The sequence below is a fragment of the Mesoplodon densirostris genome, chromosome 3, assembly GCF_025265405.1.
Source record: "Mesoplodon densirostris isolate mMesDen1 chromosome 3, mMesDen1 primary haplotype, whole genome shotgun sequence".
In the NCBI taxonomy this organism is placed as follows: Eukaryota; Metazoa; Chordata; class Mammalia; order Artiodactyla; family Ziphiidae; genus Mesoplodon; species Mesoplodon densirostris.
Window position 1 is genome coordinate 43,699,616 of NC_082663.1, and position 25,010 is coordinate 43,724,625.

Sequence of the window (25,010 nt, forward strand, 5' to 3'; positions counted from 1 at the left end):
ACCAATGGCAAGGATCTAGATTTGGGTCCTGCCCCATCCTGACTATCTAAAGTGTTGAGATAGAGTAAATATCGTAAGCCAAACACTAGAGTCAGTGAAACAAAGATTTAAAGAAATGACCTTTAAAATTTGCTCATAATCATATCTGTTCTTCTACCAGATTATATTTGAATGCACTGTGTCAGCTATGTTTTTTTTTTTTTTTGCGGTACGCAGGCCTCTCACTGCTGTGGCCTCTCCCGTTGTGGAGCACAGGCTCCGGACGCGCAGGCTCAGCGGCCATGGCTCATGGGCTTAGCCACTCCGCGGCATGTGGGATCTTCCTGGACTGGGGCATGAACCCGCGTCCCCTGCATTGGCAGGCGGACTCTCAACCACTGCGCCGCCAGGGAAGCCCTCAGCCATATTTTAAAACTCTTACGGCAGTTTGTGCCCTGGATATCACAATCAGATGTCTTTCAAAAATGTTTTATTTTTACCTGATACTTTTTTATTCCCCCTGCTTTGCCTGTAACATTAACGGTTATTTCTTCTTCCTCCTCCAGAAATTTCTGACAATATTCTGAGTCTTTCTCCAGGACAAAGCCTGTTTCTTCTATTATATCTTCAAGATGAAAAACCTGCATAGATTAAGGCATATAAATAGTGAACTCAAATTCATTTCAGTAAATATCATTTTAAAGAGAACAAGGGATTGTTACCTTTTGAATGTCACCAAATGCTAATTTAGAATATTACAAAAAAAGCTTTTTTCTGCATTTATTGGTAGTTAAGAACTTGGCTGATGTAGATGGATCTATTCCTAGTAGTCTCAGGACAAAGCACATTAAGGTGTGTGTATTTTTTACATGTGAAAACCAATTAAAAGAGCAGCCTTTATCAGCTGAACCAAAAGAGCAAACATTAAGAATAGAAGGAAGCTTCAAAGACAAGCCTAAATTTGAGGGATGGGTGAAAAAGGAGTTCCTTATTGCTAGGCAGCTACCCCGAATCTGGATGTAATGCCTTTGCTATGGAAGTGTGTTTTACGCTATGTACCTCTGAGGTATGTTGTTCGTCAGCAGAATCCTCCTTCCAGCCCACTCACCCTCAGTCAAGGCAGCACCAGCCATCTGATTCCCAAGGCCATCTCCAGGTCCTCCCTTTCTCTCTCTCTTTTTTAAAATTAATTAACTTTTTTTTTTTTTTTTGGCTGTGTTGGGTCTTCGTTGCTGTGCGTGGGCTTTCTCTAGTTGCGGTGAGTGGGGGCTACTCTTCGTTGCGGTGTGCGGGCTTCTCATTGCCATGGCTTCTCTTGTTGCAGAGCATGGGCTCTAGGTGCGCAGGCTTCAGTTGTTCAGGCACGTGGGCTCAGCAGTTGTGGCTCGCAGGCTCTAGAGCCCAGGCTCAGTAGTTGTGGCGCACTGGTTTAGTCGCTCCGCGGCACATGGGATCTTCCCCGGGCCAGGGCACAAACGCGTGTTCCCTGCATTGGCAGGCAGATTCTTAACCACTGTGCCACCAGGGAAGCCCTCCAGGTCCTCTCTTGACTTGCAATACCCTAGGAATCGTTCTAGGCTCAGACTTAAGGGCCTGTCTTATGGTGACACTCACTGGTGGGAATGTAGTTTCTATTTACATATGCATTATAAAGAAAACTTACCTCAACAGGATAATTTCTTCCTGAAATTCTCAGAATAGGGCAGTGTATGAAATAGCTAGAAAACTTTTCACTGTCTACAGTGGCACTCATTAGAATCAAATGTAGATCAGAGCGTTTCTGTAAAATTTCCTTCAAGATAATTAGTAGGAAGTCTGACTGGACACTTCTTTCATGAACCTAGCATAAGGGGAACAAAAAAATCATAAGGTCAAGTAATAGGCTAAAACAATCAGACACTCAAATCTACTAAAAGTTAATCAATATTTACATATAGTCAGTACATGCAGAAAAAGAAGCTGTATGTTTCAAATAAGGCAGATCTTCAGAATTGAAAATAAAGTCACCCTCTAAAATTGAAGTCGGTAAAAATCAGTATATAATGAACAAGATTAGCTATGATAGTAGGACTCTACCTTAGGAGATGGTTTGTAAGTGTTCAGCTGATAAGATTAGGGTATCTCCCAATTTCACTTAGAAGCCAGTGTAACTCTTTAAGCGCTGCTACTAATATACAACTGAACAGACATAAAACTGCAACAAGACAGATGGTTTATCCACTATGTAGAAAAAGGGGAATTTTGATTAGTAGGAATCTGACAGGTTCTCTATCAACTGTCTGAGAAAAAGGCTCTTATGCCCTTCCAACAGATGCATTTTAGGGATGAGAGCATTGTAAACCTGCTATAGAGCATAAAAAAACATGGGACATTGTCAGAACTCAATATCTGCTGGATGTACCAGTCTATGTTCCAACTTCCTGTACTGGAGTTACTTCTACTCCATTTTATTTTATGAGATTAAGGCAGCATACAAAAGATAGAATACATCAAGATAACAAAAATTAAAGCGGTTTTGATCATTCATTTGCTCAGAAGGGAGGCAACAGCGGTCAAATGTTCACTACAAAGAGTACTAAGCATTGTGCTAGATGCTGGGGATTAAAAAATGACCAAGATAGTCTTTTCATTTCAGAGTTTACACCCTTGGAAGAGGATACTATAGAGGATGATTTGAAATTATGTATGAAGGGTAGTTAATTTTCGGGGGGGGAGGGGTCTAATATTCTCTTTTTGTTTGTTTTATATTTAATTTTTTTTAAATTGGAGTATAGTTGATTTATAATGTTGTGTTAGTTTCTGCTGTACAGCAAGGGGTAGCTAATTCAGGTGGTCAGGAAGGCTACTAAGAGAGATCTGCCATCTGTGCTGAGAACTGAAATGAGTTTTTAAAAAAGGAGGAGAAAGGAACAGTATGATAAAGGGAGAAAAAGTAGTCATGGGACACAACTTGTGCAAAATCATGGTGGACAGGGGGATAATTATACATTTCAGGAAATAAACAAAAATGATGCCTTGAGCATGGGATGAGGAACGGGCAAGAGACTGAGCTGGCGAGGTACTCAGTAATCTGCCCATATGAGGTCTTGTAAACCATGTTAAGGAGCTGAGACTTTATCCTAATGAGTCAGGGTAATGAGTAAGATATTTCAAAGCAGGGGGATCATGTGGTCTGAATTTTGTTTAAAAAAGATAACTCCAGCTATAATTGAAGAATGTAGTAGAAGAGAGCAAAACAGAAAGTAGGAAGTTTAATTAGAGGCTTTTGTACTAATTAAAAGAGATAATGGTAGCCTATATGAGGGCAATACCAGTGAATACGGAGAGGTAAATGAATGTGAGAAAAGTAAAATCAACAAAGTCTAGGTGATTGGATTTAGGGGATATGGGAGAAAGAAGGAATAATCTTGGATGTTTTTACTTTGGTAGTTTGACCAGGATATTTATATCTGAAGCTCAAGAGAGAAAGATTTCCTGATAGATGAAACAGATCTGGGGAACCTCCTCAAATAGATGGTAATTTATATAGATACTTTAAAAAAGAAAATTAAAAATGAGAATAAAACATAAAATAGAGCTAATAAAAATGTATGCTTTATTAAGTACACTTGGAAGAGGTGGGCAAAAAGTTTGGCCGTAAACATACCAGCAGCCAGAGGAAAAGCTACTTAACTCACACACTGACCAGAAACTAAAACAAATCACACAACTATTCCTAATAAGAAAGCCGGAAGTATTATCCTGAGCATCTTCATAAAGAAGGTCCTGAATAATGTAATGAACTCTATGCCAGCATCTCTTACATCATTATATTTAACATGATGATGAATTTCACTGGGTTTTTTCTTACTCTTACTGTACTTTTCAACAAGAGGTTGACATTATCACACTGAAGCACAATTCAGTAGATCAGGCCTACAGACTGCTAATACTAAAACATCAAAGAACAGCTCCCTGAAGTTGGTCTAACTTTTAAATTAGGGTTCATTCTGATATATATTTATCTATCAATTTTCTAATAATTTGGGACTCCAAAAAAACTTACTGACTGGCTGATACAAGTATTTCATCTTACCTAGCAGTAAAAATTTCTCATTATAAATAGATAAATTAGCATTTGGACTTAAGTTGATTCTTGAGGATACTGATAAAATCTAGGTCTTAACCATGCACAGCTGCAACTATGACACCCCATTCCCCACCCAACACTGCCAGGAGCAAGTTACCAATGGGCCTGCTCAATCAAGCAGCCATACAGCCTCTTTCTTTTTGACATCTTAGTGATAACAGTACAACTCCTTCCCCCACTGAAGATTAAAGACTCCTTAGATAAAAATGAATTCCTATCATTCATCTATAACCAAAATTATTATATTAAAAAACATCTTACCCTAAACTTGTCCAACAACAGGAAAATGGTTAAATAAATTATGGGACATCCAAATTATATACTTCTATAAAGCTATTAAAAAATAGTGTTTTTGTAGACTAATGATGTGAAAGAATTATAAAATAAATATCGCACATGCTAAACACACATATATATAAATGCACAAATGTCAACATTAATTTTTTTTCTGGATGAGACTACAGATAATTTTTATTTTCATTGTTGTATCTCTCTATACTTCTAATACTTACTAACCAAAATGAGGAAAATAACCCAATAATCTATGTATAGTCTATTAATTAAAAATCAAAGAATGACTGAACTTTCACTAATGCCTTCTGAACTTGGTGAACAGACATTCATAGAATCTTTACATCAGGGAAAATTGAAAAAATTTTCAATTTTTGAATAATAGAAATGCTGTATATCTTATTTCTTTTTCAAAAAATTATGTACAAAGCAAGTCAGTTTAACATATACTAGGCTAGTATACCATTTAAAATAATTCTAATGTGAAACTTTTGGCATAATTCAATTTTAGTGTGCATTCAAATTTGATTCAAGTAGGGGTATATCTATAGAGAAAATGACATTCTGATGAGGATTCGTTGTTTTTTATAAGAATCCGAGAAAATCCTTTAACAAAGGTAGTTGAGAGGCAGCAGACTGGTAAGAGATGGCTGCAGATGTACTGCCAGGGTTTGAACCCCCAGTTGTAGAGCTTCTTGGCTGTGTGAATTTGAGCAAGCTGTTTAACCTCTGTGTGCCTCAGTTTCCTCAACTGTAAAATAGGGATAATAGTATCTACTTCACTGGATTGCTGGAAGGATTAAATGAAGTTGTATATATGAAGTCCTTAAAATAGCACCTTGCATATAGCAAATGTTATACAGCATTTGTTAAATAAATCAATTTACAGGAGACACATTTGTTAGAGGAAATTAATTATTATATGTAGAGGAAATTAAATAATTATTATATGTAAAGGGTCTGGCATTTAATAAGCATGCAGAAAATGTCAGCTAGTTTTAGAAGTAACATCTTTTTAATACAAAAATGTTTAGAATTTTTTTCTGAAGATGACTGCAGAATCAACTCACCTCATCTACAATAACATGAGACACATTAGTTAGGAGACCATCTTCTTGAAGTTTTCTTAGCAAAACCCCTGTTGTACAGTAGAGTAACCTGGTAGATTCACTCACTCGAGACTCCATCCGGATCTGATATCCACACAAAGAATTCTGAAGGGAAAACACAAGGCCAAGATTAGAGTCTCACAAATGATCTAGGAAACAAGCTTTAAAAAGTACAGGTGCTGATCCTGCTACTATATGGAGCAGTCTAAGTAAATCTGTTTAGTGCAATTTATTACTTTCCCATGGTTTTCAATTATATAAAACTATAAAATTAGTTTCGGCAATTTTAAACAAGAAAAACCTTTTTTCAGTTTTGAAACAAAAAGCTGTTCACCTGCTTTGAGTACTATTAACATTATTACGAAAATATTAATAGATTTAATCAATTTCTTATCTTGGAGCAAAATATTGAGGTACTGAGGAAGAGATTTGAGAGAAGCTCCTACAATTTGGTCTACTTTTCTATCAAGATCTCATAAAAGATGCAACCATTAAAAACCAGTGGTGCCTGATGGGAATCCTGAAGTCACTTCTATTCCCATCACATTTTCTTTCTCCTTCAGTCATTCCTTTGTTATACTTGTAAACATGTCTGTCATCCCCTTAATGTAAATTCCTAATAAGACAGAAATTATGTCCTTTTTCCTCTTACATTTCATGAGAGAAACCAAGAAAAATTGCCAAATAAATTTTTTTTTAATGAAGGGATACCTAACTTAAAGATAGAGACAAAGATGTTAAGTATCATATTTATAAAGAACAATTCAAAGTATAATTAAACTGAGTTATATGAGCTGGGAATTCATTACATTTGGTTCTAAAGCAATTTTATTAATTCCTATACTTTGCTGTCACTCTGGTTAAGGTCTGGCCAGTTTTGTGTATACTTTTATCGCAAAGTGTGTGACTGTGGATATTTAAGTACTTTTTCTATTATTTTTTTATATACAGGATTTGAAAATAGTCTGGCATGTTCTTTTATATTGTTTTTTCCTTCTGTTCACTGAACTAATGAAAATCATTCAGGAATACATCCCACAGAAAAGATTTCCAAATACTTGAGGTATCTGATATTACAGTTATACTTGCATGTGTTAATATTCTTTGAATGATCACTTAGTATGTAATATATTTGAATACTCAATTATTAAAGTGCATATATTTTTCCTTTTATGTGAGAAGTTTAATGATAATTACTGACAATCCTTTTCATATAAAGGAGTGTGGCATAATATCACATCTATCCAAGAAAACATGAGAAACACCTGAGATATGCTACTGAACAAACAGCATCGGTCAAAACTCATATATGGCACAGGCTCCATTTGGGTCCCAAGGGCACAGGTTGAGTGAGGTCAGCGCTCTCTGAGGTGAGGTTGGACAGTGTCTCACCTTTCCTCCAGGTCCATTTTCACAGCCCAGTTCATCACACACTCTTGTGGCTAAGCTCACCGCTGAGACCCGCCGGGGCTGGGTGCAGACAATGCTGCATCTACTTGTTTGCCACTCGTTCAGAAGCAGGTCCTCCAACAGGAAATGTGGCACTTGAGTACTCTTGCCGCTCCCTGTTTCACCTGCCACCACCACAGCCCGGTGCCTTCTAAGAGTTTCGACAATTGAGTTCCTGTGTTTGAACACGGGTAACTGTTGCCGTTCCTTTAGCAGTCTCTGGTACTTAGGTGTGCTTTGCAACTTTCTAAAGAGGTTTCTAACCGGCTCCAAATCTTCTGCCTTTTCTGATTCCAAGGACAGTGCAGAAAAATCCTCATCAGAAACTAAATTTTCCCAAGATTCCTCAGGATCTTCAGAGGTTTCTCTCGTATTCTCAGAGTGCTGTTGTTGCTGTTGCTGCTGCTTCAGTTTATTCAGAAGTTTGGCAATGAAAAGGTCACGTGGCTTATTGGTCTCCATTTTATTTAACTGTTCCTTTCTCTTTTCCGCATCACTCCACTCCAGCCAGACATCTCGGTAAGTGGGCGGAAGTAACTGATGAACTGACTATAAAGGGAAAACACAGTAGTTATGTCGTTTTCACTAACTACTGGACACCAAAATTCAATAGGTTAGAACTTAAAAGGATAGCTGCCTTCTTCTTAAAATGTCTCTTAAACTAGTGTTACTACTTTAATATAAGATATATATGTATATGTTGCAAATTTATAAATAGCGTATCATATTCAGGCTTCTAGACTTACTAGCTGTGTGACCTTGGGCAAGTAACTTAACCTCTTGGTGTCTTAGTTTCTAAGTTTGTAAAATGGGGCTAATAATAGTACCTCCCTTACAGGCATACTCTGAGGTAAACTAAGTTAATCATGTAACGTGCTTATTCCCGGAACACAATAAACTATTAAATACATGTTTATTATTTATTCCTACAGTGGTGCTATTTAAATATACAGATGATCCATAAAGCATCTTTAAAACAAAGTTCCCTCTGAGATTCCAGCAGTTGTATAATATTACAGGTCAAAGTATTTTAAATGAACTCCACTGGATGAAACTAAGTTATCTTAATTCTGTGTTATAAAAGAGCCCACAATTATTTCTGTAACACTGACAGTCACTTCCATCAATTAAGCTTAGGTTCTGATACCTTATTCTGCAAAATGAGGGAAATAAAGACATCAAGAACTTTTACTGACACAAAATGGAAAAGAACTATTGTTGGAGTTCCACTTAATCAGTGCCTAAATTTTCAGTAGTCCTAATTCCCCATGAAGAAAGATATATACGTTTATTATAAAAAGGAGATGTTGACAATACCCCCCAACCAAAAAAAAGAGCATTGTGTTCTCTTAAAAGTGCTCTCTTCAGTAATACTTTATTTTCATCTTTCCTTAAACTGGAAGCTTATAGTCAATATAACCTAAAAGTGAAAACTGGAACCAGTGTCTAATTTTTTAAAGTTGAGAGACAATATAACATTAAAGGAAAACAAATGTTTAAAAACTCTCCTTAATTCAACCACTCTAGCACAACTATTTTTTAATCTGTAAATTAGTATAGCTTACAAAGCTGGACCAAATGGTTCAGAGCCTCTGGTCTAAGGAGAGAAAGACTGAACTATGTTTAGAAGTGACAGGAAGTCAAAATTATAAATAAGCAGAAACAAGGATTAATCAGAAGAAGCATTCAGTAAAGAGATAATTGGCACAAAGGGCCATAATTAAAAACTAACTTCCACATGCAGATACAGTTTTATGTTGACAAAATATACCCATTACTCCAGAAATGATTTTTGAAACACTTAGGTCTAAAAAGTCTCACCTGCCCTTTCACTAAACGATAAAGAGCTAAAGTAGCTCCCAGGTGCTGAGCTTGCATGCCATCCTCTGTTAAGATTGTAGGGCATACTACCAGTACATCATCTTCAGACTTGATTACCCTTACCCTACAAAGAAGCCAAATACATTTTAAAATAAAATTGATGAAGTAAAAAAGGTCAGAATTCCATTAACCTGTAGTTTAATTATTTAAATTAAATATTCCCATGGAAGACATCATACTACATAATGACTTATAAGCACTATCAATCTGAGATGTGGAATTAGCTTCCTAAATATCTACTTAACTCATCAGAAAAAAAAGATTTTCATCTTAGATTTTTCTATAAGTTCATTCAGTTAACCAAAAACATACCTACATTTCCAGTATCTACCTACTGCAACTTTTTCAAAGGAAGGATTTGGACTCTTGGGAAGATTCTTCCTGACCCAATCGATCAGAAATTGTTTGGGAGATTTTCCAGTCCAGCTTCGAGCAGTATAGTCAAAATTTCTTACATCATGAGGTTCTTTCTTTTTCTCTAAAATGATAAAGATTGGTTCTTTAAAAATGGTTATGTAGTAATAATATACAGTCTCTTTTGAAAGATTAATGTTCTCTCACTTTTGGGAACGGACTTTTAAAAGAGAATAGGTTTAAAATAAGACAGACAGAAAGGCTTACTCTTCTTTAAGTGATATAAGGAAATCCTCTTGATGGACAGAATCAGTGAAAATCTGGATCTTTTTAAAAAAGTATCATAAGTTATGTGTTCTTGTAAAATATCTATGATACAATCCATGCAATGAATTGTTTAGAATACTCTGAATTACGTTTGGTAGACTCTCTTTTGAAAAGATATAAATCAGATGTCATTTCTCTGCTTAACAGCTGCCACTACCACCACCGTCAATAGCTTCATGTTGCGTATAAGATAAAGTCCAAATTCTTCACTACTGCCTAAAAGCCCTCTGTGGTCCATCCCTGCCTATTTGTTGTCAGTCTTCCATCATGCTCACTATGCTGTAGCCACACTGGTCATGAGTCAATTCCTTAAATGCTCTAAACCTGCCTGGTCCAATACAGTAGCCACCAGCCACATGTAGCTAAATTTAAATTAATTAAAATTAAAATTTCAGTTTCTCAGTCATACTAGTCACATTTCAAGTGCTTGATATAGTTGACCCTTGAACAACACAGGTTTGAACTGTACAGGTCCACTTATATGCAGGTTTTTTTTCAATAAGTATACAAAAACACACATGAAGAACATCATGTGTAAGACTTATATTGAAGTGGATAGCCTATCCTTACACAGGCATGAGGTGATAATTAATATAAAATTAATAATGTGTTATCTTCTTTGTTTTACAACTTTGCTTTCAAAGAATTACCTTACCTTACAGAATGCCTCTCTTACAGAATGCCTCTCTCTCATAATTGGAGAAACTGCGTATCAGCCTATCCTCATAGGTAAGTGGTTTTTTAAAAAAACATTAACAGTGTTTCCAATAGTATATTATGAATACTACTGTAATACTGTATGCCATAAAAATTTTATAATGATTCTTTCATTAGTGTATAAGGCTAAACTAACAGTGAAGTAAAGCAGTTGTATTCATTACACTAGGGCACCATTAAAGCAATCATATTGCTGCTGCTTCCTTATTAATGCATGAATCATTATACCTATAAACAACTAAGAATTTCTTCTGCACATTATCTTTTCATTTTTGATGTCTAGTGTTAGTAATACGTATAACATCTACAGTGTTTTGAATCATATAAGACAATGTTGATATAGGTACTGACAGAAGATTCATCTTGTACATAGATAACATAAACTCACAGAATCTATACAGTACAGTACTGTAAATGTATTTTCTCTTCGTTATGATTTCCTTAATAATGTTTTTCTTTCTCTAGCTTACTTTATTGTAAGAATATAGTATATAATACATATAACACACAGACTATGTTAATCAACTGTTATCACTAAGGCTTCCAGTCATTAGTAGGCTATTAGTATCTATGTTTGACTTAAACATAGTATTATGTTTAAGTCAAAAGTTATACGCAGATTTTTGACTGCACCGGGGTCAGCGGCCCTAACCCCTGAGTTGTTCAAGGGCCAACTGTACTCATATTTGGCTAGTAGCTACCACATTGGATAGTGCAGATACAGAACATTCCCATGATAGTGTGTTCTGTTGAATAGTGATGCTCTAAGCTCTTTTCTACCTTAGACTTCCAATGTACCGTCTCCTTCCGTAGAAGTTCTTTCCACCAACTCATTACCAGGCTAATACCTAATCATTCTGTCAGATCTCAGAGCAAGACCTCAGCAAGGTTTCCCCAATGCAAATTAGGCCCCCTTATTAGCTCTATTATTGGAAGCCGGTTTTCTTTCTTCAATAGCACACATCAGAGTTTGTAATTGTGTATCTGTGTCTGTTTAAAGCTTACATTCCCTGCTAGACTGTATACTTGAAGAGGGCAAAGATCAAGTTATTTTGCTAATAACTGTACATGTAGCACCTGATATTATGAACAATAAAAATTCAATAAATATTTGTAGAAAGAATGTACAATTAAAGAACTGACTATTTAGTGTGGGACTCAACTGACTGTACTACAGACTGATAAATATACTAGCTATGTCAATAATTTACCTATGAGCACAAAAAAGAACACAGTTACATAACTCTGGTGGCACAGCAGGAATCAGGGAAGGTTTAAAGAAGAGGTGCTGTTTGATTCAAGCCCCTAAGCAAGGGAAAGGTTGGCCAAGAAGGGGAAAACAGGATGAGCAAAGTCATGGAGCCATGAAACAATATATGTTTTAAAGAATGATGTAGCTGTACTACATAGCTGGGAGAATAAGGTGGAAAGGATCTTCAGTGCCATGATACAGGTTTGAAGTTGCTAAGTGATTAAAATTTTTAACAGGAAACTCACATTTTGATCTGTGTTATGGAAAGATAATTCTGGCAGGAGTTTGGAGGAGGGACTGAAGAGAGATGAGGCCGAAGCAAGATGTTTGTAATTACAAAATGCTATACAAGTTATCATAATTATTACTTTTCCAAGACAGTATGTGGAAGCCTAACTTTACTGCCATCTTATGTAGTTTGCTGGAATACAAAGTAACAATTTCTCAATTATATAGTCCTTGACATTTTTCTATTTACAAATTATACCCTGGAACACTTTCCCTTCATTTTACCTTTCTCTTCTTCAGTAGCAGCTGTAGATTTTTCAAATAAATTAAAGTTCAAAGCACTTTCCCCTTCTGTGGCTACAGGAGGCTTCTTCCTTTCATTCTGTTGATGTGAAATCTTTATGGCTGGATTGAATACTGGATGGTCTTCTAAAGTTTCCATTTCTACCAAAAAAACCATGATGCTTATTTTTGTTTTATTTGTATTTGTTTTTCATGCCTTTTTACTTTGCAAAAATTGGTTTAAAAAAACAACATTCCTTCTTTTTCCTTGTAGTCAATTATTCAACACTTCCTTCTAGGAATTTGTGCTAGAAGTCAGAGGCAATTTATTTTCACATCATATACTAACATTTTCAGAACAATTAGTTCACAGATGTAGAAGGCCAGGAAAAACATCTTCACTAGAAATAAACACTCATGGAATTATATCCACCTCTTGTTCTTGAATGGAGATGGTATTTTATGGTATACATCTGAGGTTAACAAACTATGGCCTGCAGGCCAAATCCAGCCCTGCTGCGTATTTCCATATGGCCTGTGGGCTAAGAATGATTTTTACATGTTTTAACTGGTTGAAAAAGATAAAAAGATATATTTGGTGACATGTGAAAATTATATATGAAATTTCAGCATCCATAAAGTTTTATGAGAACATAACCATTTGCTTATGTATTATTTATGGCTGCTTTTATGCTGTGACAGCAGAGTTAAGTAATCATTACAAATTGCAAAACCTAAAATATTTACTATTTGGCTTGTTGCAAAAAGTTTGTCAATCCCAATTATAAACTGTTAGGAAAGAGCAGACATATTCAAAAGAGGCAACCTCCATCCTAGGAAGGCCAATAGAGAAGAGATATTTATACGTCTGAGAATTTTAAAGTGTTTACCTCTTTGAAATTTCCTTATTTTTTCTTGAGCCTCTTTTTGGCCTTGCTTGTTTTTTTCTAATTTAAAGGTAGCTGCTTGCTCCTTTGCATCCAGAAGTTTTGCTGCAAGGTGCAAGTACCTTTCATTCTGTTGTTCCAAATAAGATGATAAAGAAATAAAAAGAAGAGCAAGATTAGTTTATTGTCAATGTATTATATCAAAACCTGTGATCTTTTGATCTTATTCTTTGATCCAACAAATCTTTTAGAAATTTTTCATAGAGAAATGATACAAATGTGCAGATTTGCAGGTACATAGATGTTTACTGCAGTACTGATTGAAAAGGAAAACTGGAAATCAAGTGTGGTACATCTCCACAGAGAAAACTAGTCAGCCATTGGGAAAGAAAGTGAGGTAGCAAAAGAATGAGGGTGATCCACATGGAGAAACTTCCTTGACACATTAAATAAAGCAAACTACATAATAAAATGTAAGTATGAGCTCATTTCTGTAAAAAGAAAAATTAAATTTTTATACATTTTATAAATACATGTATTTAAAGGATTACATATGCAATATGCAATAATAGGATAATACTCATTTCTGAAAGTTACCTTCCCATAATCTTTATCTTATGGAAGATAGCCAGGGACATTAAAAAAAAAAAAAAGGCCTCTGGGGAAGATGGGTGCTATAAAACTTAAGGACTTAACTCTGCTGAGCAAAAACTAGACAGAGTTAAAGCTAAACTCAAATTACTGCTTTTTTCTTTAGGTTAGGTTGATAGCAGATGAGAAGCATTAAAGCTCTGGGTGGAGAAGAGGGCATGTGCAGTGCTGCTATGAAAGACAACCGCTGAGACAAAGGGAAAAGGGACAACTAAGGAAGCACAACCACCTGAATTCTGGGACCATTTTGTGTAGAAGCAAACATCAATACAGTGTAACAGATAGAAGGGTTGGCTATAGCCTCAATTTCACCTAAATCACACTCATTCTTTCAATCTTTCCTATCTATGGCACTGATACCACCATCCCTCCACCTACGAATCTCTTGCTGACTTTGGCTTCTTAACCTTTATGTTCAGTACATCATCAATTTCTACTGATTCTTGCTTTAAATGTTTCTCTTCCAAATTACAATTTGGCACCTTATTATTTCACACCTGAGCAAGTGCAAGAGCTGCCAAAATGGCCTCCCTACCCTTTGCAAATCACCTTAAACACTACTAAATTTGCCCTAAAATGTAAAATTCTTCTTGTCGATCACCTGCCCCCATACTTCTAGCAACTCTTCACAGTCAGTAGGAAAAGCTGTCAAATTCATTTTCTGGGCATCAAAATCTTCTACTCTCAGTTTAACTCACCTGTTTACTCCTATTGGCCAGTACTCACCTACACATTTTATCCTGTTTATTGTTTAATACTCAAAGGCCCCTTGCACAATTCCACTGCTGTACCCTTATTCACGTTATTTCACCCATCTGGGTCATTTTCCCATTCTTTGTTGCCTATGCACACTTCATGCATCCTTCAAGTCCCACTTTTTTCTTTGAAGTATTGACCTAATGCTCCTATTAGAAGAGACCTCTTTCTCTGAACCTCAAAGTAACATGTGTAACTGTCCTAAATTATTTGTTTATATTACTTTAATACAGGCACATGGTTAAAAAAACTTATGAGGATACAGAAGAGTATAAAATAGAAGTCTCCCTCCCACCCTACCAACCCCAGTCCTAATCACTAGTAATAGCTTCTTGTGTATCTCTCCCGATGTTTCCTTTGCATACATAAGAATGCAAATATATGTGTATGTGTGTATTGTTTTACTCAAATGAGTTCATTATACTACACATGCTGTTCTGCAACTTCCTTTTTGTCTTTCTAAATCAACTTTATAAAAGTATGATTCACTTCTAATAAAATGTCATTTTAAGTGTATAAGTGAATGTGTTTGACACATGTATACATCCACGTAACCATCATCATAATCAAGACATAAAACATTGCCATCATCCCCAAAAGTTTCCTCACCATGCCTAACAGTCAGTCTCTTTCCTCCATCCCTGGACTCAGGCAACCACTAACCTACTTCCTCTCACTAGAGACAGATTTTGCATAGATGACTTTTCTAGAATTTAATATAACGAAATTGTTCAGCATGTACTCATTTTTGCCTGGCTTCTTTCATTCTTACATAATGTTTTTGAGAGTTGCTTGCAGTGTTTGGCTGTTATTAGTAAAGTTGCTATGAACATTTGTGTATAAGTCTTTTTTTGTTGACATTTTCATTTTTCTTAAGTAAAAACCTAGGAATGAAATTGTTAGGTCATATGGTAAGTGTATGTCTAACTTCATAAGAAAGTGCCAAGCCGTTTTGCAAAGTGGTTGTACCATTTCATTTTATACTCTTACAATCAGTGTATGAGTATTCAGTGGCTTCACATCCTCCCAACACTTGGTATTACTGATCTACTTAATTTTAGCCATTTTGATTGATATATACATAGTGGTATGTCACTGCAGTTACCATTTTCATTTTTCCCATGACTAGCGATGTTGGACTTATTTTTACATGTTTATTGGCCATCCATATATCTACTTCTGTAAAGTGTCTGTTGTCCTTTTAAAACTTCTTTATAAATTCTATACAGAAGTCTTTTATCAGATATATGTATTGTGCTATTTTCTTCCTACAACTTGCTTTTTTCACTTAACCTAATATTTTTAGTTTATCTTATGATATGTAGGTTTTCTCTTTCCAGGCAATGGGTTTCCTCTATAAAGGAAGGTGCTTTTTAAAATTAACCAAATAATTTAGCATACTCCTTACACAGAACAATCATTTAAAAATACTTGGTGATTATCTCTTTAAACATGGGAGGAATGTAATTAACATATATTGAGCAGTTATTTTGTGTCATTTTTTCCCTGTTATTTTATTTAATCCTCACATAAACCCCTAGAGGTAACTATTTCCTCCATTTACAAATGAGGAAACTAAGTCTTACAAAAGTTAAATATTTTGCCAGGTATATCCAGCTAGAAGCCCAATATAAATTTCTACTCACAGGATCAAATTTTTCCTCTTCTAAACTTTTAGAAGTCTCACTCTTTTCTTCTTCGTTTTGCTGTTCAGCATATCGCAAAATCCATTCTTTCATATTTACTTCCAAATTTTTTTCTTCCTTTTTTGGCTAGAAAGAAAAAACAAATATCTGAAAAATCAAAATTAGAAAAAGGTGTCAAAACTATCATCAAGTGTCACTGCTTTTATAATTTCTTTACACTCAGAAACAGTAGACACATAAGCCTCAAAAATCACATTCTGTACTGTTCAGTGAAGGACAAATGAGTGGAACTCAACGTTAATAAGTCTAAACTTACATGATCTGAAGAATACATTTACATAAAGAGGCAAAAAAATGAAAGAACTGTTAAAAACTAGTGTTGTCCTTAAAAACAGTGGTTTTGTGGGGATGATGTTTCCACAGATTTTTGCTGTTTATTTTTAAGCTTTACTGAGGTATAACTGATACATTAAAAATTGCACATATTTAATGTACATATTATTAAAATGTTAATTATTTACTGTATATATATACATATAGACTCATCATTTTGATGAGTTTGGACATGCATACACCTATGATATCATCACCATGATCAAGGTCACCATGATCAAGGTACTAAACATATCCATCACCTCCAAACATTTTTGTGTGTTCTTTTGTGTGTGTGTACAGTACTGTAAACTATAGGCACTGTGTTGCATAGCAGCTGTATAGAACTTACCTATCTTGCATAACTGAAATTTTATAACCATTAAGCAACATTTCCCCATTTGCCCCTCCTCCCTTTAGCCCCTGGTAACTACCATTCTATTCTCTGTTTCTATGAATATGACTATATTAGGTACCTCATATAAGTGACATAATGTAGTATTTGTCTTTCTGTGATTGGCTTATTTAACTTAGCATAATGTTCTCTAGGTTCACCCATGTTCATAGATGTTTTACAATATGCAGAGTAGTTAGGTGTAATGCGTAATGAAGTGTAATGAAGTACACCTTCCAGTATTAATGCCTTTCTGTAATCCCCTTCCATACAGATTTTGAATTGGCCACATGACTTGCTTCAACCAATGGGACATTAGCAAGAGTGATACTAGCAGAGGCTTGATAAAAATCTGTACACTGGGGCTTACTATCTCGAGATACTTGCTCTTGGAAGCCATATGTCAAGTAAGAAGTCTGACCACCCTAATATCACCATAGAAGAGGAAACCTAAGCTAGTCATGTGGAGAGAGAGATGACTTGCTAGCTCCCAGCCGAGGCACCTAGTCATGTGAGTAAAGAAACCATTTTGGATGTTCCAGTCTGAGGAGATACCTCATGGAGCAGAAGAACTGCCTAGCTGAGCCCAGTTCAGACTGCAAAATCATAAGAAATTCTTGGTTTAAGTCACTACATTTTCGGGTGGTTTGTTATGTAGCAATAGATAACTGAAACTGACAGTGATAGAAGAGTTTGGCAAACCTATTAGACATTTTCAATAAGTAAAAACATTATTGTAACCTAATATTTATACCCTTATGAACTATTACATGTGCTTCATTCTGATTTTATACAACTTTAAATGTTTAATTCTTAAATTACCTTTATCTTAGGATCTTCTTCCTGTTTTTTGGTTTTAGACTGCAGTGGAGGTGAAATAGTGGCTTGTATTTGAGGAGACTGGAATTTTGGCCTACTTAGAGGTTGTTGCTCTTCAAATTCCTGACTAAATCCTTCAGGAAGTGCATCTTAAGAGAAATTGGGATGAAAATAAACATGTACATGATACATAAAACACACAAATATTTATTAAACACTCACATAAACTGTCTAGACAAAGAGCACCTAATTTTATTCTACTGCTCATCTCCTAGGAATAGAAATCCTATGATGAACCTCGTTTTATTATCAAACCAGTGGGAACACTCTCTAGATGATAACCAGCCCACCTCTATTTGACCATTTATTTCACCCTCAATATGCTAGACTCCTAAATTTCCATAAGAAAATCTTAACCCTCCCCTCTCTTTGGTTGCCTGTCACAACATGTGACAGTATCCTTAATCAGTCATAGAAGCAATATGCATTCCAGGTTCTTGCCAAAGATTACAACCTTGACGCTCTGCTTAATTAAATATTATTTATCCAAAGCCAGACAGCCCTAATTTCTAAACCAAAACGAGGATACACAGCCTGACAGGTTACAGACAGGCAAACTTTGAGAATCTGCTGTGTTATGTGCATTGTAAAATGGCTATCAACAACTGAAAGCAACACACAAAAAAATAATTTCTTCTTGCACAGACAACAACCTTTAAGAAGAATATACTAAAAAGACTAGAAAAGTGTAAGAACATCCTAAAAATAATTATAACAGTGAAAAAAATTTTCAGTACAAGTCAAAAGCTTGATACAAATATCATAAACATTGAAATTATTTCAAAAGGTTTTATAAACTGAAAGACATTTATGACAATACTGCTTACCATCTGAAAGGTTTAAACAGAGCCAATCCAAGGCAGAATGAAGATCACCTCCGTGTAAGAGCGTGTTAGTCATGGCATCTTCAATGTCCTTAGTCTTAAATGAAAATGCTTGTAAAGCCATGTATAAATCCTATGAAAGGAAAATGTAAAAAAGTCATTCTGTCAATTTTCTCTTTTTTTCATTACTAAGTCTATTCTCCCATTCATTTTAAACCAGAAACTCTGACACAAATTATAACTTCAAAAATATCTTTTTTTCTTTTTTTTCCAGTTAGAAGAGTTAAATGTGCTCACTGTATTGAGATTTTTTTTTGATGTGCAGACCATTTTTAATGTCTTTATTGAAATTCAGTTACAATATTGCTTCTGTTTAATGTTTTGGTTTTTTGGCCCCGAGGCATGTGGGATCTTAGCTCCCCGACCAGGGATTGAACCTGCACCCCCTGCATTGGAAGGCGAAGTCTTAACCACTGGACTGCCAGGGAAGTCCCTCTCACTGTATTGAGAATCTGAGAACTATAGATAAATAAAAAAGGACCAGGAGAAACTGCTCATATTCTCACTATCTAAAGATACTGTTTGCAATGTAGTATGCTTCCTTTCAGTCATTTTTCTATGATTTTGTAAAAACAAACTTTACTTAACATTATAACATAAGCATCTTCCCAAATTATTAGAAACTGTTCATCAATTTTAATAGTTACAGAATATTCCACTGGGTAGACATATCATAATCTATTTTCCTATTGGTGACCACTTAAGATTTTTTTTTATTATTATTATTATCAGCAGTGCTTCAATGAACATGTTCAGACATAAAGCTTTTTATTGTACTTTCTAAAGCATGATCTTTACAGCTGGGCAGGACTGGGTTCAAATCCAGATTCTGCTTACTTTGCTACTTAGTAATTAAAAACCTCAGGCTATAATATATGTAATCTTTCCAAGCCTCATTTCCTTCATTTGAAAAATGGGGCAAAATACCTTCCAGGATTGGTGTGTCAGAGAAAATGCAAGCAAAGTGCCCACCACAAGTCCAACAAAATTTTGGGAATGTAATTTAGTTTTCACATCACTATTTGAATGCATGTACTTGTTTTTGGCACAGTTCCTTCCTTATTCTTACAGATGGAACTAATCTATATGAAATTTCAATGGAAGGTGAAAAGTCATTTTATCTCACATGTGGAGCTGTCTTAAAAATGCTCCACTAAAAATAAGTAACTTAAAAAAAAGTTTGCAAAATACCTGTAATTTTTTGGCAGTAAGTCTTCCAGAAATCACTCCCTTGTCATTATTTTGCTTTTTATGCTCATTTATCACTCCAATAATTTTTTGCTCTAGTTTGTTATTAATTACCACCTGTTGAGACCAAAAAGGCCATATCAATTAGAAGATAAATTATTAAATAACATTTAATAATTAAATAATTAGAAGCAAATCACACAGTTTTCTATATCCCTTCCAACCAAGCCCAGAATTTCAGCTGAAATCAGATACAGTGATTATCATATATTGGAATACCATTCACTGGAGCACATTCCTACCATATATTTAAGAAAAAATGGGATACGGAAAAAGCAACAACATGTGGCAAGGCAAAAATCCTTTTATAAAGCCTCTTGAAGCCGTATGTCTCAAGACTGTCCTTGGACCACCCTTAGATTGCCACCACAAAGACAGATTCCTAAGCCCTATCCTAAACATACTGAATCAGAATCCTTGGGGATGGAACCCAGAAATTTGCCTTAATGTAAACCAGCCCAAGCACATTGCCTGAAAGAATGGATGCTACACTAAAAAGAGGGCAAATCAAGTAAAAGTAAAAACTTATATAAATTGTAATAATTAGGTTACACAAATTATTTTGGCTTCCAGAGTTTGTTTTCTATTTTTTCCTCTTGGCCATTTTACCTTCTGCTGTTTCCATATGTTTAACCTAAGATTATACAGCCAACTACCTTCAAAAATACCTTCTTTTGATCACATCTTTACTGAATGCTCACTACGAGCAATGCACAAAAACATACTTCAGGAATTCAGTCTAGCACAGGAAACATATATAAAAAGATAAACTGTAACCCAGCACGTCATTATTTAGAAAGATGTAAGAAGTGCTGATGGAACCACCAGGAAAATAACCTGGTGAGTTATGATGGACTTCACAGAGGTGACAAATGGAGAAAGGGAAATAGAGCATTCTAGGCAGAGAGCCCATGGACAAAAGCCTGGAATCGTTAAAATCATATGGGATTTGGGGGAACAATGAGATATGAACTAAAATTTTAAGTGGAGAAGAGTAATGGAGAGGAGGCTGGAAAAGTATACTAAGTCAGACCTGAAAGGATGTGTATGATATACTTAGAAGTTTGGACCTTATCCAGCTCTTCCTTAATTTCTTACAGGCTCTCAACAGATGTGTATGATTTACTTTTATTTAGTATAGATGAGGAATTACTGTACTATTTACAAAAATTTAAAACACTCCATCACTTGCTTACATTTAAGAGTATATCTTTCTTTTTTAAGGTAACATTTCTTGAAATGACTCAAAACCTTGATACTCACTTTCAAAATAGATTTATCCAGATTTGCAGGACCACCAGAATCATTTGCAGAATTAAAACTATAAATTTTCGGACCTGTATATAACAGACAATGAACAGTCAAGGTAATTTAATGATTAATATCCATTACACTATTTTAATTTCCCTCTAAAGATCGCTAAACATTAAATATTTGATTTCAGCTCTTTCTTTTCCACTTTACCAAATAACTCAATCTGGAAGTCGGCAAAACTTCCGTTAAATTAGCAAAAACATTCTACCGCTTAGCACTCTCTAGGTTAACTAGTTTCTCATAGAGTGCAAATGCCTGGGACTTAGCTGAAGACCTCTCAGAGGATATCTGATTCCTGGCAGAGAAGATGGGTAATTTTGAAGAGAAAGCACTCCTCCTAAGGCAAAAAGGAGGTGGGAGTTCCTCTCATTCTCTCCTACTGAGTATAAGGTTGCTATATTAGTTTCCAAGGCCACTGTACAAACTTGGTGGCTGAATATACAGAAACATTCTCTCTCAACTCTGAAGTCTAGAAGTCCAAAAATCAAGGTGTCATGTCAGTAGGACCATGCTCCCTTTGAAGTCTCTAGATAAGACTCTTTTCTTGCCTCTTCTGGCTTCTGGTGACCTCAGGTGTTGCTTGGCTTGTCTGCCTCCTTCTTTTGGTAGGTTTTTTTTTTTTTTTTTTTTTTTTTTTTGCGGTACGCGGGCTTCTCACTGTTGCAGCCTCTCCCGTTGTGGAGCACAGGCTCCGGACGCGTAGGCTCAGCAGCCATGGCTTACGGGCCCAGCTGCTCCGTGGCATGTGGGATCTTCCTGGACCAGGGCACGAACCCGTGTCCCCTGCATCGGCAGACGGACTCTCAACCACTGCGCCACCAGGGAAGCCCTTGCCTCCTTCTTAAAATGGGTCTTCATGTGGCCTTATTCCCTCTGTCTCTCTGTATGCAAATCTCTATCTCCTTTCTCTGGACGCTAGTCATTGGATTTAGGGCTCTCCCTAAATCCACGATGATTTCCTCTCAAGATTCTTAACTAATTACACCTGCAAAGATCTTTTTTCCAAATAAGATCACATTCCGAGGTTCCATGTGGACATGAAATTTTGGGGGATGCTACTCAACCCACTACAGTTGCCAAGTCTGTTCCAGTCAATAGAAATGCTATATATTAAGTTTTCTAACAATGAATAACCGGGAAGGAACACATTTTATTTTCAAACTTTGGTCTCATGATCTCCTTACCCTCTTAAAAATTATTGAAGATCCCAAATACTTTTTATGTAGGTTGTAATATTGATATTTATCATACTATAAATTAAAAGGGAAATTTTATTTATTTATTTTTAAAGACTTATTATTTGTATTTATTTTTGGCTGCATCGGGTCTTAGTTGCCGCACGTGGGATCTTTGTTGAGGCACGCGGGCTCTTCGTTGCGGTGCACGGGCTTCTCTCTAGTTGTGGCATGCGGATTTTCTCTTCTCTAGGTGAGGCGCGTGGGCTCCAGTTGAGGCATGCGAGCTCAGTAGTTGCGGCACGCAGGCTTAGCTGCCCCGCGGCATGTGGGATCTTAGTTCCCTGACCAGGGATTAAACACACGTCCCCTGCATTGCAAGGTGGATTCTTTACCACTGAACCACCAGGGAAGTCCCAAAAGGGAAATTTTTAAAAATATTTATTAATTCATTAAAAATAAACCTACTACATGTTAATATAGTACTTTTATGAAAAATAACTATATTTTCCAAATCAAAAAAATTGTTTTCTACTTTTGCAAATCTCTTAACATCTGGCTTCTGCATTCAGTCTTCTGTAATATCACACATCATGTAGTCACTGTACACTAGAGAGAAAATGAGCATGAAAATGGTAAATAACATTTTAGAATTATTATGAATATAGTTTGATCTCATTAAGCCTCTGCTAGAAAGGTCTCAAAAATTCCCCAGGATCCCCTAAGCACACTTTGAGAACCAATGCTATATAAAAATAATCCTAGAATCGTACAAAACCTTGTTACTCTGCTTTTATAAACCTTAAAATAGGATTTTTTTTCACTTTGAGAAACCTAAACACTAAAGAGTTGCTTATTATAAATAAAGTTCAGGATTTTAGTCTCTGTTGACTTACATTGGGTTGTTCATTTTAAGTTGCTAGTTAATATAATGAGGCATTTAAAAAGGAAAACCAAAGTTTCTGAAAATAACTATTTACATTTGAGCAGTCTGAACTAGGAACATTGGTGGGTCCCTGAATTACTTCTGTGCTATAGTTAAGAAGATACCCAAAGCTACCTAGAATACGTTAAAAGATAATAACAATTCTGGTATAGTATGGTTTTCCTCATCTTTTAGTCTCAGACTTTACCTTAATCTTGGTAACCTTGCTCATAAACTCATGTCAGTGGTTATAAAGGAGAGTATATATCAGTAGTCTTTAACCATTTCTGGGGGGTCTTATCACTTGTAGTAAATTCATTCACAAATTTAGCACACTAATCAGTTTTAGAGGTCCCTAAACCCATGGAGGGGCCCCAGTTATAACCCTTTCTGAAAAGGTACAGATGGATGAATGTTTCATTACCAAGACAATACTGAGAAACAGTTCAGGTTCCTGTGTTACTGACAGAGGTAAGATTGTAAATTCCATTAATAAGTGTTTTTTGGTTTTGTTTTTTGTTTTGGCCACGCCACGCAGCTTACGATATCTTGGTTCCCCAACCAAGAGGTGAACCTGAGCCCCAGCAGTGAAACCTCTGAGTCCTAACCACTGGACCACCAGGGAATTGCCGATTGGTTTTGTTTTTTAAATTAGTGAATTAAAGATTGCAGTCAGCTCTCATTTTTCTCCTCCAACCATTCCACCTAAAACGTCCAACCATATCACTTCCTTGAGGTCAGCTTATACTGCAAACTTCAGGAGGGCAAATAAAAGATCTAAGTCCCCAGACTATCAGGAGGGGAATGAATACCCACACTGCTGTGCATTCGCTGGGTATCAATCAGGGTCTCTAAAAACGGTATGTTTTCATTTTATTCAATACTCTGAGGAACTGAAGCAATAATGAGATCTTGCCAGGGATATTACCAATTAAATCAAGTAAACCAGTAAGGCCCTTTCATTTTCAAATTCTTCCTAAAACATGTTCATGTAAGAATTTTAATCAGCATGAATGAAAACTCCAAAATCTGAAATGCATTTTAAAACAATTTGATAGAAATCCTTCTAAAGTGTATTTACACTTCCTGCCATAATACATGCAATAAGCAAAATTCAAAGCTTTTCATGATGCATTACTTATTATGAGTATCTATGACTTTGCACAGAGGCTTGCAGAGGCTCCCCAATTCCCTGAGACTGCTCTAATTTTCTACTTAGTGATTCTTTGGTCTTCTCTCCTGTCAGCTTCCACCTTTCAGAATGTCAACCTAATAACTCCCCACCCCAAAATTCTAATCTGTTATCTAGGAAAAAGTGATGGCACCAGAAGAAAATAGATACTGAAACTTGTAAATGAGTAACCCTATTTTCAAATACAATTCTAAGTCAATAGGCCATGGAATAAAAATGGTCCGCATTCTTCTGCCAAGTAATGTGCATAAGATGTATGACAGCTACCTTTCTTGCTGCTTAGAGACCCTTCTCCACAAGTTTTGGTTTTGTTTCAGATGAAGGGAGTTATTGGAAATCTGACTAGAAATAAGGAAGTTAGTGTGCAGAATGTATCCCTAAGGCAAAAGCACTAAGGGTTTCGAATTTATTATGACTGTTCATGGAACAAAGGAACATACGTAGCTGGCTCTCAAAAATATTTATTACATTAAAGTTGAAGCACAGAAAAACTAAGTGATTTCCTCAAGATGACTTAGCAAGAAAAAAGAAGCATCAGCCAGAATCAATTTCTTGTTGCCCAATACTCTTTTTTCTTATGGAATATTTTCCTTTTATACAGTATTGCATTTTACATCATACAGTGATTGTAACGACCCACTATCACTGAAACATTCACTTCGAGGTGCTGGTGCTGGTGATAGGTGCAC

The 25,010-nt window shown here is 35.8% G+C and overlaps 1 protein-coding gene across 1 annotated transcript in view; it reads right to left on the reverse strand.

Annotated features, from left to right (window-relative positions):
* Positions 1 to 25,010, reverse strand: part of DHX29 (DExH-box helicase 29) — a 47,480-nt gene that overhangs the window by 18,256 nt on the left and 4,214 nt on the right. Inside the window, exons 2-14 of the mRNA XM_060092886.1 lie at positions 20,979 to 21,052; positions 19,659 to 19,772; positions 18,411 to 18,540; positions 17,527 to 17,672; positions 15,939 to 16,064; positions 12,889 to 13,015; positions 12,002 to 12,160; positions 9,151 to 9,316; positions 8,779 to 8,902; positions 6,901 to 7,506; positions 5,470 to 5,613; positions 1,643 to 1,819; positions 480 to 620 (exon numbers count right to left, since the gene is read on the reverse strand). Coding sequence (XP_059948869.1) covers positions 480 to 620; positions 1,643 to 1,819; positions 5,470 to 5,613; positions 6,901 to 7,506; positions 8,779 to 8,902; positions 9,151 to 9,316; positions 12,002 to 12,160; positions 12,889 to 13,015; positions 15,939 to 16,064; positions 17,527 to 17,672; positions 18,411 to 18,540; positions 19,659 to 19,772; positions 20,979 to 21,052 — 2,234 coding nt within the window. The remainder of the gene's footprint in view (positions 1 to 479; positions 621 to 1,642; positions 1,820 to 5,469; positions 5,614 to 6,900; positions 7,507 to 8,778; positions 8,903 to 9,150; positions 9,317 to 12,001; positions 12,161 to 12,888; positions 13,016 to 15,938; positions 16,065 to 17,526; positions 17,673 to 18,410; positions 18,541 to 19,658; positions 19,773 to 20,978; positions 21,053 to 25,010) is intronic.